Genomic DNA, 16,338 nt, shown 5'->3' with positions numbered 1-16,338 from the left:
TAATTCTCTACATATTCCATCATTTCCTTTATGAAATATGAATAGGCTATGCATGAGTGCACCAATAATTTTCATAGAAAAATATGAATTTGGGTATTACAAGAAAAATCAATAATCCCATCTTTTTTACATGAGTGTACTAAATGAAAGTACTCACTTTCGACTCAGATAAGGTAGGTAGGTAAATAATCGTAAGCCAATTATAAAAAATATTTTCTCAAATCAATACGGAACATTTTATCGGATAAAAGTGCAATAATCAAGGAAAAACCAAATAAAACTTATACAGAATGTTTTTGTCACTAAAACTGGTATCAGGCCATCAAAATACTGTAAAAATATTTTTTGGAAATTATCGAAATTTACAGGATTTTTTTCTAGGAATTATAGGATTTTTTATAGGAAACTTTTTATAAGAAATGATTGGTCTTTATTAGTAAATTCAGCTAAATAACTGTTGATTTTTTGTATTTTATCTGCGCTTGAACAGTATCATTTCTTGGAGGAAATGACAAAAAAATGTGTTTGTTCACCACAATTATTTGCTCAACTTTTCAATTATTATAGTAAGTAGATTGTTATTTTAATGTTTTGACTTGACCTGTGTATTGTTTTTGGGTCAATAAAATGAATTTGAATAAAATAAATTGAAAATCCTTGTTCTTCTATAGTAGGCTACAATTGTAGTAGCATGAAAATATTCAAATCTAATACGACAAATAAAATAGGAAAATATAGTTCAAAGCAACAAATAATAATACATAAAATCTAGGTATCATTTTTCGCTGGTAGCCTATTTCAATTGCACATCATGAGATTCATCGCATTTGTTCAAATCTGGAGAAATACAATAGCTGGCCAGATCTCTAATTTCATTTGACACGTCTAACACCACAAACATCCACTGGCTGGCACTGGCCTGACTCGCAGTACCAATTGCTACTATCATAAATTTATATTCATTTTTTTCAGTCCCCAAACCGCAATTCTCAGCTACTGAAACTCAAACTATCAATGACAGCATCAAGAATCTAATGAGATTATACAATATTTTCAACAATAATAGATAAATCATGATGACATGTAAGCTTGTGATTAATTTTACGAGAACCAATCAGAGAGAGTTTTTGAAAAGACAGCTTCTCGTGGAATTAATAACGATTAAAATTTAACCGGTACATAGAATGTGTTGTCGAATTGAATATTGTCATGGGCAACCATGTACCGAATAGTTTTGCAGAGGTTGGAACTTAGTGTAGTGCCAACCAGTACAAGCTTTCACTTTAAATTGAAGTTAAAATAATTTTTTATTTGTGAAATTCAAATTTATTCTTGGAAAAAGTTGCCATGCATGCTCTCAAATATGTTTTTTTTTCATTTAATTATGTAATATTACATTTTTTCTCGATTAAAATCGAATCTTCAATTCGAGATCTATAAAACTTGATAGTAAATATCGGAGTAATCGATATGCGGACAACTTTTAACTGAGAATTTATCATAAATAATTGTGTTGCACATTCCAATGTATCACTGAAACAGAGTTCTATTTCAGAATTAACAGATCATTATAAATAGCATAGAGGATAAATAAATTTAAAATAACAGTTTCGAAATAAAGTTTTATTGAGAACAAATGTAAAATGTAAATTCTATACTTGTAATTTATAATTTTTTGGAAATTAATATCAATGACATGTTCATAACGTCACTGTTCAAGGCTTCATCTAAAAGGCGGGTCATTGTTTTCTCTTCTCTAAAAAAATGGTGGCTGGCTATTGAAAGTGTTTTGTGCTCTCTGAATATTTTTCTGTTTAATTGAAATTTATAATGTTTTAATTTGAGATTTGAACAGTTTTATTTTAACAGTTTTTCTAATTTTGTATAATTTTATTTGAGTGTTTACAAGCCTATAGCCATTGTTTTCAACTATATAAATAGATAAGTATTTTAGCTTATAATGATGCTATATGTTTAAGCGTTGTAAAGTGTTCTGTGGATTTGTGTTGTATATTGCCAAAATTCTTATGAAAATTATAAGTTGGTTTGCTCTGAAAACTGGATTTCTTATTCATAAGCAATAGATTCATTCATAATTATCAAGAATTTACCATTTTGGAGCCGATAACTTTCTTTAGGTTAATAGGTGAAAATGCTATTCAACCTATTTAGGATAAATTGGTAGCACGGCAATTATAAAAAAAAACTTCTTGACGAATAAAATATAATTGATTGTTTTAAACAAGAATGAACATTAAATATTATATACTCGTATCAGCTATCATTGGCATCTATTTATCATCTATAGAAAGCTGTGGGAAGGCAGAGAATCGGCAACGCTGTTCTCCTATCTTCCTCCACTGCTGATATAATGTGGACCGCACTTCAGCCAACTAGACGAAACACATCCCTCTCAATTCCTAGTTTCTCCAGATCCACTCTCGACGCTGCCATACGGCCTTACATGAAAAGATTGAAATTTCTCACAATTTGGCAAAACAGATATTCTCTCTAAGTCTCAACTTATTCTATACAGACTGTAAAGGTAGGCGCACACAGATCGTCATCGGACGATTAGATTTGATGCATTGTTTGCATTTCTCACCAATACGATGCGGATAGGTATGCACACTCCAATTGAAAACAATGCATCAAATCTAATCGTCCGATGACGATCTGTGTGCGCCTACCTTAATACTTCTTTTTCATGAACTTTAGACAGGTTTTGGTTTGTTTGTGCGTAAACTGCCGACGTCGACCACGACAGACATTGTTGTCAGGTGACATTCATGTTGCAAAATTTGCTAAAAATATCTGATCAAATAACTTTTTATTATTTGTTTTTATTATCTATGATAATATTATTAACAAAACATTTCGATTGCCACCTAAAAGTAAAAACGTAAACTTCCCCCCTTAAAACATGATTAAAAAATCTAGCCGATCTGAGAACCTTCCCCTGTCGTGGTCGACGACGGTATTTCTGCACGAACGAAATCCCACCTGAATAGAAATACTGATTAGTGAAGAATGTATAGGAAGTATATTACAGAAACGCGGTATAATATAAATAAGACATTTTAATAAATACAAAATGTAATTGCAATCATATCTAATAATATTTATGAATAATGATAAACACATGTTCATGGATAATGAGAATGATTACAAATAATATTCAGCATTGCTAGCCTATGAAGATGAACACAATAACAATAAAAACATACGGTATACTAAAATCAAGTCTACTTTTGGAAAGCCAACTTGAATATTTCTAAGTATAACTATTATATTTAAAATATATTACTCTAGAATACATAAATATAAAATGAATTTAAAGGTATATTTCAACCTTTAATTTGAATTACACACTGGAGAATGGTTCAGCTTATTACGCTGCATTGATGCAGCACAGCAGTTTTGATTGTCATGACGAAATTTGAGTCTATATCGTACAACAAAATCTATTAGAATATACATAATCATTCTTTAATGAAGCGCTGGTCCAGCTCATTTGTCTTTGGTTCCAGTCAAAAAATTTATAACATGTCTTGTTAAGAAAACTTAAAAATAGCTCAAAGATTTGAGTAAAGAATACTTTGGATGGATCTCAACAGAAAACATTCACACGAAAGGCATGGGCATTAATAATATTGGTAAGAGGACGGTATGGATTAATAAGCTTGCAGAGGATATCATTATTACTTAAGAAGTTGAATATCATATTGAATATTTTTTTCTTACTCCTATCTTTTCTTGGAAAAAATAGTCATCATTCTACTTGGAGGTAGATAAGCTATTAAACTTTGAATTGCATGCACACATTTGAATTAAGAAATTATTTCTATAGAATACAAATTAATTCAAATGCTTGAATATTTTAACAAGGATAAATAACGTTCTGTATTCAGAAAAGATTATTCAAGAATTGGTTCTTAGTCTGTCATATAGAAGACGTTGATTACTGCATACATTACAAAAAATTGAGAATATTACATGCGATTACACTTTCCTTAGTCTTTAACAATATCATGCATCATTGAATTAATTCAGAGAGGAATCAAGACGAATTTTAATGAGCCTGGAAAACTGGAATATTTATTTCCTGATATGGATGAGTTTCTAATATAATTTCTAGCATTCCATGAATATTATCTTCAACTTCAGAATCTATTTATTTTTATAATAGAAGTGGATCAACTTAATTATTAATTAAGTCCCCAAGTTATTAACTGGGGAGGTGGCAGAGATGTCATTTCGATAAAAAAATATTTCTTAATATGAGATAAGAGCTTCGTTGCATGCAATAATTGAAACTACGGAAACTAAAAAACTCTAAAAAATTCTCAAGAGACAAGCATTCATACACTACAATAAAAACATCACAAAATTATACAAGTGCAATAGAGAAAAGTGTCGTCACTTCTACAGACTGCATCCTCATTACTTGAATTGGTAAATATTTGAAAAGCATAATATGTCTACGAGACATCTGCCAACTTGGTGGTTTTAAAACTTTTTAGTTTCACAATTTATTTCAATTTGGCTTTATAATCTGTGAAATACAAACATAAAATGAGGATGACTGTACATTAAGAAAAAAATTAAAAGCAAACTTTGGAAAAATATACATATGTTAATTTTAATTTGAAAATACTATGATCGTTCAAATATACCAGCTTTGATATTTTTTATATTAAAAAATAATACAGTACGAAATGATTTGAGCATTCAATATTTCGATAAGGAAGCTAAAGATGAAAGCTCGAAAATCTAGAGGTAGTCAGATAATCTAAAACTCTATTTAGATCAATATTGATGTAGATTGTGATGATGCATTAGACATATGGACGGTTTCATTCAGTCAAGTTGATGGTCAGATCATTCTCCTTTTTATGTGGCTAAAAATGATAGAAAACAGTATTCATAAATTATTGTCAATTTGTAACACTATCAATTTTTCGTTTGGAGTAACAATGAATTGGCTGAGATGAGAATGCTAGGATGGATGTGTGGGGTCATGAGAAGGGATAGGATTCATAAGGAGGTGATTAGAGGTACAGTTGGGATGGGACCATTTGGTAGGAATAGGAGGCCAGGATGAGATCGTTTGGACATGTGCAGAGACGTGAGGAGGATGAAATGTAGAACGAAGGGTGCTGGGTGGCAGGAGAGGGCGGTGAAGGCCAAGGATGAGGTGGAGAGACAGAGTGGAGGCTGATCTGCGAGAGAAGGGTTGGAGACGCGGGGAGGAGATGGACATGATTTTGTGGAGGAGACGGCTGAAGGAGGGAAATGCCGACCCATTATGATTGGGATAAGGCCTAGCCAAAGAAGAAGAAGAAGAAGAAGAAACAGAAGATAATCAGTTTTTATCGTTAACAAATTTCATTTATTCTTATTCAAGATATTTTTTTTAAACTGAACAATTTAATTATGATCTACGGAGGGGAGGGGACTAAGGTGTCTATAGCCCCCTTTTGGATCTGAACTTACACTATATAAGATGGGAAAAGGATTGATAATATTCATTCTCGATTCAATATCAATAGAAAATTTAATAACAATTTGTTTATGTCAAGGTTGAAAACCTACTTGAGGTGTACAAGGGAATAGTATGTTTGAACGGTATGGCGGAAGCAAACATATTAATATCCAGGCAACGAATGCTCTGAAAGGTTTAGAGAGAAGAGTTTGGAACACAATTTTTCACCTCGCTGCCTGTCGGTAAATTTTTACTTCAATTTTTTTCCTCCTTAAGAAAGTTAAAGGGTTAACTTATCAATAGTCCCCCAACCCTACCACCAAAGTACATAGTTTCAATACATTGTTGGAGAAATAATATAGACCCTGAAAGTACAAAACATTTTCTGAAAAAACTGTTTATTTTTTCAAATATTTTACACTTCCAAGGTCGGATATCTCGAAAGCTACTGAAGTATTGAAGATATCATAAAATTCTACTCAACAAAACTTGTAGCACAAAAGTGGGGAAATATCTGAAAATGAGTTTTTTCAACTTTTAAGAGCGTATACTCGTATTTCGGAAATTATGATATTATTGAAAAAATCAAATCAAACTTGTAAGAAAATTTGTAAGCTTTGATTTTATAAAGGACTAGCAGGTAGCCCGTGCTCCGCAAGAGTCCATTTTAAAACTTGACAAACTGAAAACTTGACTGAGTGGAATGTATTGGTATATGGTATGTATTCATGTCCCATGAATTAAATTTCAACATTAATTCTGAAAAATCTAGAAGGAAAATTGAAATTCAGGCTTCGAGGTGCACGAGATTGATATTTTTAGAATATATGTGCAAAATTTGAAGATCTAGATCATTCCCGTTTTTCCGGTATGCAATCCACAAGTTGACATGTTCTGATGCGAACAAACACAACCCTGCTCTCTCTTATTATACAGAATAATAATGTCCGTAAGATGCATAGGTTTGAAACAAACCAAAAAATGGTACCTTCAAATCACACCAACCACATTAGCACAGGGGAAGGAAGGGGTTGGGACTTTTGAAAGGTTCACCTTCTGACTATCCTAATAGCTGCGGGGTTCCAAACTTCCCCCCCCCCCTATAACCTTTGCTTGGACGTTTTAAAAACAAAGGGATGTGCCTGTAGATATTTTATTTATTTATTTACAACAATATGTGAGCATACGGGAAAATCCCAAAAATTGCTCCCCAATAAAAAAAATAAAATAATCACTTTACAAAGAAATGGAAAATTGAGAGAAAGAAACAAGGAAAAAAATATTTTATATTAGTGAAGGAAAAAAGATTTTAAGAGAAACTAAATATACTGAATACTAAAGACTATACTATATACTAAAAACCATATACAATATGAGAAAATAATAAGAGAGGAATCATGAAATTACAAATAACATTCCAAGAATGATGTGAATTGGATGCTGAGAATTACGGATAAGAATGAGGTGAATGATAACAGAGCTAAGAATGGAAAGAAGTCATCTACTTAATATGCCACTCTATGTAAGTTGATGAGGTCTAGCGTGGCAAAAAACGGTGTCTTCATTGGATGAAGCTGCTTACATGCCCTCTTCAACTGACTGGCAATCATATGAATAGGTCTAGGTGAAAGCTATGGTAATTATAAAGATGCATCATGCGGTTGATTGGAGAATTGAAGTGACTATTGGAGTTGCATTGGGGAGGAAGAAATCTGAAGCCGGAACGCATAAAATAATTATAAAAAGATCTGGTGTGGCGCACTCACACAACTTTCCTTGCCGTTATGAAAATTGATCACCTGACGCTAGTGTTCACGCGCATCTCAAGTCTACTATTCTAAGATCTGAGCCAGCTGGTGACAGGACTATAACGCTGGAGACACACGAGGTCTGCTATCTCTTCATAGTGAATGATTTAATAGAATCAACAGTTGCCAACAGTTTGCAATTGAATAATCACATTTTCTTGAATTTCGAGCTTATTTCCATTTTTAGGTGAAAATGTTACTGAACATTAATTGTAGAGATTTTCATGCTCAATCCTTTCCACTTGAATTTTTTTGTTTAAATTGTATCTGAAGACTGATGATTAGGAATCTGAAATCAAACTTTGCATAGATAGGGCGAAGCTCCTGAAATTTTTACAGATATGGGACTTGTGGCAGTTGATAGAGCTTATCAATGACTATTCTAGGCATCAATTTGATCAAAATCGTTGGAGCCGTTTTTGAGAAAATCGCGAAAAACCTTGTTTTTGACAACATTTTCGCCATTTTAGCCGCCATCTTTAACTGCATTTGATTGAAATTGTTCGTGTCGGATACTTATAGTGGAAGGACCTTAAGTTCCAAATTTCAAGTCATTCCGTTGATTGTGAGACGATATATCGTGTACACAGACGCACATACACACACAAACACACACACACATACACACACACACACACACATACAGACCAATACCCAAAAACAACTTTTTTGGACTCAGGGGACCTTGAAACGTATAGAAATTTAGAAATTGGGGTACCTTAATTTTTTTCGGAAAGCAGTACTTTCCTTACCAATATGGGGCAAGGAAAGTAAAAAATTCAATCACATGATGATGATCTATAAAATAGATAAAATAATTAACATTTTTAGCAGAAGCAAGAACAGTCTCATGAGTGATGTTAAGGATTAGATGTGAGAGGATTAGGAGTAAGTAAAGGATTATGAATGTATTTCATTCTAAAGTTTTAAAGTGATTTTCCAGTGATATATTGTTATTCATATTTCTTTATTGAATTTCCAAAGCATTAATGACAGTGATCATATTTATTGAATCAACTGTTTAAATAACGTCTATATTTTTGTGCTTGATTCAGGAGAACCAATTTATTCAATAGGCTATATCCTATATAATATTTATTGAATAGTTTACAGGATATAACATTTCCAGCCAAAACAAAGCTAATTTAGTGTCAAATCTAGTCAAACAGTCATTATTAGTAAAGAAAATAATTTTCATCAACGCTTAGTATAATATAAAATTATATTAAAATATAAATCATCTTTACAAAAACCCTTCAGAAATTTCTAATTTATACACAATGATGCTGGTGCATCATAAGTTAATCACCATTCATAACATAATCAGGATATAAAAAATACATGACAAAGACGCACTACAATACTTTCAATTTATATAAGATAAAAAAACGAATGCAGTTAATAAAACTTACCGTTGTTAAACAAGACAAATGGTGGAGTCAGATCTTTAAATCAACATTGTTAAATCACGGATAGAGTAGCTCAATGTTTGGTGTCTGTAGCTCGTAAATAATTTTATACTGTGAGTAGACACACAGCCAACAGTAAATCTGCGAAAAAATGACAATTGATTAACACTTGTTGAGAAGAGTATAGTAACTCTAGATAATTATGCAATAATTATGATAAATCAATTTTGAAGAAAAGATGTTCTTCTTAGATAATTGTTGAAAGTTATAATACCAACACAGTATGATTTATAAGAGAATAAAATGTTAGCCGTATTTTGAAACAACATTCTCTTTTTTCCAATATCAGCTTAATTTATTATGAATTGAAAAAAACCATGTTGATTCCTTCCTTCGCTGATGAAGTATTACATTATTAATATAAATAGCGTATTGAGCATGGACCAGGACGTCAATCCCAAGTACTAACTAAGCAACGTAAGAAATGTTATCAAAGTGAAAGTTCAATATTCTTATATCTAGATTATTTCATTTCAATACAGTTCATAAACAAGTAGAACATTATTATAAAACCAATATTCATAATGGAATTTATCAAATATGCTATCAAGTTAGTTGAAGATTTTTTGAGAAAATATAATAAAATTGGATGAAAGAAACTTTACACTCACATTATATGACATCCAGATCCAGTTCATGAGTGCAGGCACAAGGATGCTGATCTGAAAGCAATAAGAATCAGAGTGGACTATTATAATTATTCCACAGCAAAGTAGACTCATCCACTGAAGACAGACTAGGCATACTTACAATATATTGTACTATACAAACATTAATATAAGTTATAAAAAATATAGGATTTGAGATGGTCAAATTCAAATCTCATGGAAGAACCACCATTTAATAAACATGATTTATTACTGTAATATCCGAATACAGAATTGCAAAGGAAAGATTAACTCATTCTTGTAAAACTGAAGCACCATAAAGTTAGTCCTACGAATTGAAAGATTACATGAAGTAGGTTTGAGTAAGCAAGCTTCAGTAAGGCTAAAACGTAAGACAATTTTCAGAAGAGAGCGGCTTGACGAATTTGACTTAAGTTTTAGTAGTACCATAGAGAAACCATTCTTATGCTAATCCCTATGGTACGACTAATTTATATGAATATTTGCGTTTGTATGGTAAAATAATAGAAATGGTAACAATGGACAAGTGGGGTGGCCTTGTTAACTATGGACCGTGCATAATGTTTTACTTAGGCCTACTCATAACTATACATTTTGATAAATGTAGGTGGAGGTGGATAAAAAATTATGTGTATATCTCGGGACAATAGGACATTTTCTCCCACGAGGAATTGTTGCCCTGTCCCCCCCCCCTCTCTGATAGAAGCGATAATTTTGCCCCAATATGCTTAAATAACTATTGTATCAGTATCTACATTTCGTAGACAAATTAAAACTCAATAAGAAATTTTTCAACTAATCAAATAGAATATGATTTTAAAAAGATGATGCTTGAAAACAGACACCAGCTGGAGATAAAAATTCAAATTTTTCAAGGGGATTAGGAGTAAAATAAGTTGGAGAAAAATTAAGATTTAACAAGAAAAATTTGGAGTTTAATTTATTCAAGCTGATAACAAATTGTTCCCAAGAGGTAGAAGTCTAGAGTATGCCTTGTAAGCATTATGGAAACGATTGGCCTGTAGTATGTACTTACATAGATGTAATAGCCATAGCAAAGCCATAAACTGAAGAGGAATTGGAAGCCTACAGCCACAGCCATGGCAATCATCCAAGGAAGCATCAGTCCCCGGTGTGTTCGCCTAATGCCAAGCACAAGCATAACAGAGAACGCAATCAGCATCAGGAAGTAGAGGATGAAAACCCAACCATAGAACTGCATTGCTGTCAATAAATAAAATAAAATCAATTACTTTCCTCATAAATTAACGAAAGGTTTATTGTTTTTGAAGGGACAAGGATCCAAAGGTTCAAAGAACCCCACACGTCAACCGAAGCTTATTGTGCTCCCAAGTAGTAGTTAGTTAGGCAAACCAATACCCATGTCCTTCACAAGAACGAGGAGTTTTACCCTATACTAACATTCCATTCATCACCTGGTTGCAATCCTTGTCTCAATCCAGTGTGATATGCTTGGCAGTCTCTTCAGACTGATTAGTCCTCGTGACCTACGTGAGTTCCACTCCTGACCTTTTTGTAGGTCCTTCCGCTGAGAGGGGACGCCAAACTGCCTCTAGGGCGCCCGGCACCGGCCACCCTCGACTCAGCCTCTTGACCCACCTTTGTGCCTGGAGTTTCGCCCATCTCTGGACTCTTGAGTTTTTCTTTTTGCCCCTCCGAAACTCTGCAGGGTCAAAAGCCTCACCTCTCCCAAGAAGTTTTGCCTGAATAGCCGCCCTTCTTTGAGCAGTGACCTACGTGAGTTCCACTCCTGGCCTTTTTGTAGGTCCTTCCGCTAAGAAGGACTCCAGGGCGCCCGGCCACCCTCGACTCAGCCTCTTGACCAACATTTGTGCCTAGAGTTTCGCCCATCTCTGGTCTCTTGGGTTTTTCTTTTTGCCCCTCCGAAACTGCCCTGATGGGGCAGATCTCATAGGTTTGAAGGCAAGGCAACTTCTGGAGTTGCCTTGAGGTCCATTTTAGTCGCCTCCTACGACAAGCATGGATATTGTGGGTGAATTCTGGTTTTTAACACATTCTTGAGTACGATGATCGACTCAAAGCTCCCCCAACCCACAGGGGGCTAACGAAAGGTATTATTCTATTTATTAATACTATTATTCAAGCTTTTTGAATTGTGTTTTTCGATTGATAATATTTCGCATATTTCAAAGAGTTATTTCACATGGAAATAGGAAATATGGAGATTCGATTCAAAGCTTGATTTGACTGAAAAATATCACATATTTTACCAAACCAAAAAATTTAGTTTCTATTTCAAACTAAAACCAGAGACATATTCAACCTCAATCTGAAGTCACAGATTTCTAATGAGACTTGAGAGACAGATTTCATAATATCAATGTGAGTTCTTCAAATACAGTACTCTATAGAACAATCAAAATGAACATAATGTATCAATAAAATAGTGTATGATTGTAAATGAACTAAAATAAGACATGATCATAAACTCGAATAATACAAATAATATACTAAGTTCACTAACATTGTTGCTGATGTCATGAACGTCAACCTCAAAATTGTTAATGACTGGTGTCTTGGAGAGGGACTAAGCATAAATCCCTTGAAGACTGTAGTCATTCCATTTACAAGGAAAAAGAACCTAGAGACTTTCTCCAGGTTGAAACTTGGATCATCACGGCTTGAAGTATCAAGTGCAGTCGAATACCTAGGGCTGACCATTGACTCTAAGCTGACTTGGAACAATCATTTAAATAATACACTGCATAAATCAAAATGGGCGCTTATGACGTCCAGGAGATTTGCAAGCTCCATGTGGGGGATGAGGCCTCACATAGCTCTGTGGCTGTAGAAGGCAGTAATAAGGCGTCAGGTAACTTATGGATCACTAGTCTGGTGGACAAAGGTGAACCAGGTTACAGCCACAGCCAACTCACAAGTCTACAAAGGATGCAAACACTTCTAGTCACTGCAGCTTTCAGAAGGAACCTGAAGTTGCTCTAGGCTTACTGCCATTGAGCATTTTTATAATGGCAGAAGCACGAAAATCAGCCTATCGACTGAAAGTTGCAGGCCAATGGAGAGAAGGTCTGTCTGGAACAGGCCACTGCACAATCACCAAAGCTGTTGCTCACAGTCCTGTGCTTGATTGAAATGACATCAGATGTCATGAGTAAGGAGATGGTTTTCACTAAACCTTTCTCTGTTAAATTCTGCTCCAGAGAGGAGTGTAAGTCTGAGGAAGGGTCCTATCTCAAAAGAGGAAGCCTTGTCTGGTACACGAACGGTTCTCTCATTGAAGGGAAATCTGGTTACGGGGTGTACAATGGTGTTCACCCAGAACACAACTTTGTGCAAGTCTGGGGCAACACTGTACGATCTTTCTGACAGAGATTTGGGGCATCATGGCTTGTGCCAACATAGGCATTGCCAGACGCTATTGCAACAAGCATATAGTAACCCTGTCAGATTGTCAGGCAGCCCTCAAGGCTCTTAGCTCCAATGAAATCAAGTCTAAATTGGTGTGGGAGTGCCGCCACAAAACACTCAGCAGGCTTGCAACACGCAACTCTGTGCATCTTGGTTGGGTACCTGGCCATGTAGGCATAGGAGGTAAGGAGCGTGCAGTTGAGCTTGCTAAGCGGAGTTCCAGTATGCCATTTTTTGGTCTAGAGCCAAAGTGTGGCATACGCAAAACAACTATCTTCCATACAGTAAGTAAATGGTCCAGGGACTTACATCACCAGCAATGGCAAGGCTAACTGGTCAAACACTTGGTAAAAGGCTGCTGGCAGACGCAAGCCCTTGCTTCACCAGCTGGCTAGTGAATCTGGATAGAGGTCAGGTCAAGCAGTTGATTGCCCTGATAACTAGACACGGCCACTTCAAGAAACATCTCCACACAATTTACTCAGAAATGAAAGTCAGATTGCGAGAGACTAGGGGCTAGAAGAAGGGCTCTGTTAGGCTGCAAGCAAAGGGAAAAAACTCCTGGAACTTGTATAGGACACAGGTATTGGTTTTCCCAACTAACATACTTGGGACACACAGTAAGCGTCGGTTGACGTGTGAGGTTCTTTGAACCTTTGGATCCTTGAATCCGTCCCTTCAAAAACATTTAATATACATTGAAGTGAATTTTTTATTTAATTTTTATAATATAGGCTAGTAGAATAAATAATGCTTACATCCATTGACATCCGTTTCAAACAGAGGCAGATATATTTGGGTGGAATCTCCTCCCAACATCATGTAAATTGTGAATGGATCTATTGCCTATGAATGAGAAATCCAGTTTTCAGAGCAAATGAACTTATAATCTTCAGATGAATTTATACAAATACACAAAGAACTATATCTTAAGCCTAATTATTTTTAGAGTAACTACGAACTAAAATACTTATCTAGTTTACAGTTGAAAAACAGTGGCTATTGGCTTGAAGACACAAATTAGCTATATCTTAACAAAATAGAACACAAAAATTTGTATAAAACTCAATTTAAAACATTAATAAACGAAAATGATTCAGAGCAAAATTTTACAACAACACTCGTAGCCAGCCATTTTTCTAGAGAGGGCAGAACAGGAAAAACCTAAGTTGCAAGTCACAAAGCCAACGCCTTGTTCAGTATAGATTTTACAGACACGTCACCAAAAAATTATAACTTACAAGTTTAGAATTCACATTCTACATCTGTTCTCAATAAAACTTTATTTTGAAACTATTATTTTAAATTTTTATATATATCTCAATTTAAATAAACCATTTACCTAGTAATTTTGTTAACCCTGCCTCGGTGACACCATGGAACAATGCAACAAACATTTACTATAATAAATTCTCCATCAAAAAGTTTGTCCGTCTATTGATGACTCTGATATTTACTATAAAGTTCCATAGATCTCGAATTGAAGATTCGATTAAAATGTGAGAAAAAATGTAATATTACAAATACCCCCCTCTTGACATAAAAAAATTTTACTGTTTGAAAATTTAAAGAAAAAAATTTACTTTGACCCTAATGAAAATTGTTGAAATTTAAATTTGAGAACAGTAACAATTTTTTCTAGAAAAACATTACATGTCATCCAATAATATTGAAAATTATTATAAAAATTCATCAATAGCGTTTGTTATATGTTTCCAAACAATATCTCAAAATATAGAATATCAATATTACTTTTGATTTAGCTTTATAATTTAAAGAAAAATATCTCAACAGAAAGTTTAATATGTAAAGAATAGTTTTTTGAAATTGCACATAAATTTAATAGATAGAAAAATTTAATTTTTATTGCATAAAAAAAATTAGTATGTTGAATGAAAAAATTTATTATTATTTTTTATATATATATATATATATATATATATTTTTTTTTTTAAATGAATGATGAATTGTTACATTTAATTTTCACATAAAATTTCAATAAATCAAAAAATGTTCATTTCTTTCACTATTGACGCGGTTGATTTTATTGATGCACATTTTGGAAAACTTGTAGTAGACGGCTACATTCCAAATTCAATACAGAGTCACGTAAATTTTGTATCATATTTGTAATTATACAATGTACATTTCAGGCTTGAAATGACAATGTAATTCGTTTTTTTTGGAAAAGAGATAGACGCTGCATACAGGATTAATTTAGGTGAGGATTAATTTAGGTAAGGTTTGGTTTTTTGATATTTTCAGCTTTCAAGGTTTAGAGTTCTGCATACAGGAATAATTTAGGAGAGGATTTTTTGAATCAATTCTTTAATGATACTGTGACTGTTCTTCTGAATTCAAAGTTGCGAATGTGAACATGGATGACAATTACCTCCAGGTAATGCAGTAGTGTTGAAGTTTGAGATACAAAGTCAGCAATAAGCATTGGCATTGCTATTGGCGTATGCTTTGGTGTCGGCTTTGGCATCGGCGTTGATATTGGCATTGGCATTGGCGCAGGCATTGGCATTGGCGCAGGCATTGGCATTGATATTGGCATTGGCGCAGGCATCGGCGTTGATTTTGGCATTGGCATTGGCGCAGGCTTCGGCGTAGATATTGGCATTGGCGCAGTTATTGGTGTAGATATTGGCTTAGTTATTGGTGTAGATATTGGTGTTGACATTGGCATAGTTATTGGCGTTGGCATCAGCATTGGCGCAGGCATCGGCGTAGATATTGGCGTTGGCATCAGCACAGGCATCGGCGTAGATTTTGGCGTAGTTATTGGTGTTGATATTGGTGTTGACATTGGCGTAGTTATTGGTGTAGGCCGCAGCGTTGACATTGGTGTAGTTATTAGTGTAGGCCGCAGCGTAGGTTTTGGCGTAGATATTGGCGTAGTTATGTCACACTAGTTCGAAAATCACCCAAATGTTCTTAACACTCTTCATGGCATTCACTTGTTGCTGATTTCGAGATTCACATGATAACTATTTCAATATTAATGTCTGTGCTGTACCTGTTATCTTAAAATGCTTATAAACTAAAAGAAAAACTTGATTAGGCTATCAATACAATCTAATACACATGAAAATTATTTTTAAGTATTTATGAAATTGAAATTTGTTAACATCTTATTATACAGTCAGCAATACATAAATTGTGAAATATGGACATATCAATGATAAATTTAAAAAAAATTCATTTTCATCTATTCACTGTTCAAATATCAAAATTTAATCCATTCTTCAAAATAGAAATAGAATTTCATAACACCCTGTATCATTATCAAAATTGTAAAAAACATCAGATCATCACAACAAAAAATAATTTCAATACATATTTCAATAATTTCAGACAATTGATCTTCTATTCACAATCATTTCATAATATATCTGCATTTCATTATCATTTAATATAACATTTCATTTATAGCATTTATGGCAAGTTCATTTCACATTTATGATTTATCATTTAGGGTTTCAAAATTATTTAGTTTTAATTTTGTTCAAAAATTGTATAAAAAGCAAATT

General features: G+C 33.8%; 1 protein-coding gene across 1 annotated transcript; it reads right to left on the bottom strand.

Annotated features, from left to right (window-relative positions):
- Positions 1-3,062: 3,062 nt before the first annotated feature.
- Positions 3,063-13,642, bottom strand: LOC111054235. Its single transcript, XM_022341216.2, has 5 exons — positions 13,561-13,642; positions 10,428-10,615; positions 9,374-9,424; positions 8,706-8,843; positions 3,063-4,901 (listed from the first exon to the last, which is right to left on the bottom strand). Exons 1-4 carry the CDS (start codon positions 13,622-13,624, stop codon positions 8,760-8,762), a joined length of 387 nt encoding a protein of 128 aa, XP_022196908.2. The 5' UTR covers positions 13,625-13,642; the 3' UTR covers positions 3,063-4,901; positions 8,706-8,759.
- Between the last annotated feature and the right edge of the window lie 2,696 nt (positions 13,643-16,338).

The sequence above is a fragment of the Nilaparvata lugens genome, chromosome 7, assembly GCF_014356525.2.
Source record: "Nilaparvata lugens isolate BPH chromosome 7, ASM1435652v1, whole genome shotgun sequence".
In the NCBI taxonomy this organism is placed as follows: Eukaryota; Metazoa; Arthropoda; class Insecta; order Hemiptera; family Delphacidae; genus Nilaparvata; species Nilaparvata lugens.
Note: the sequence above shows the minus strand (reverse complement) of the source record. Positions and strands in the feature narration are given on the sequence as shown.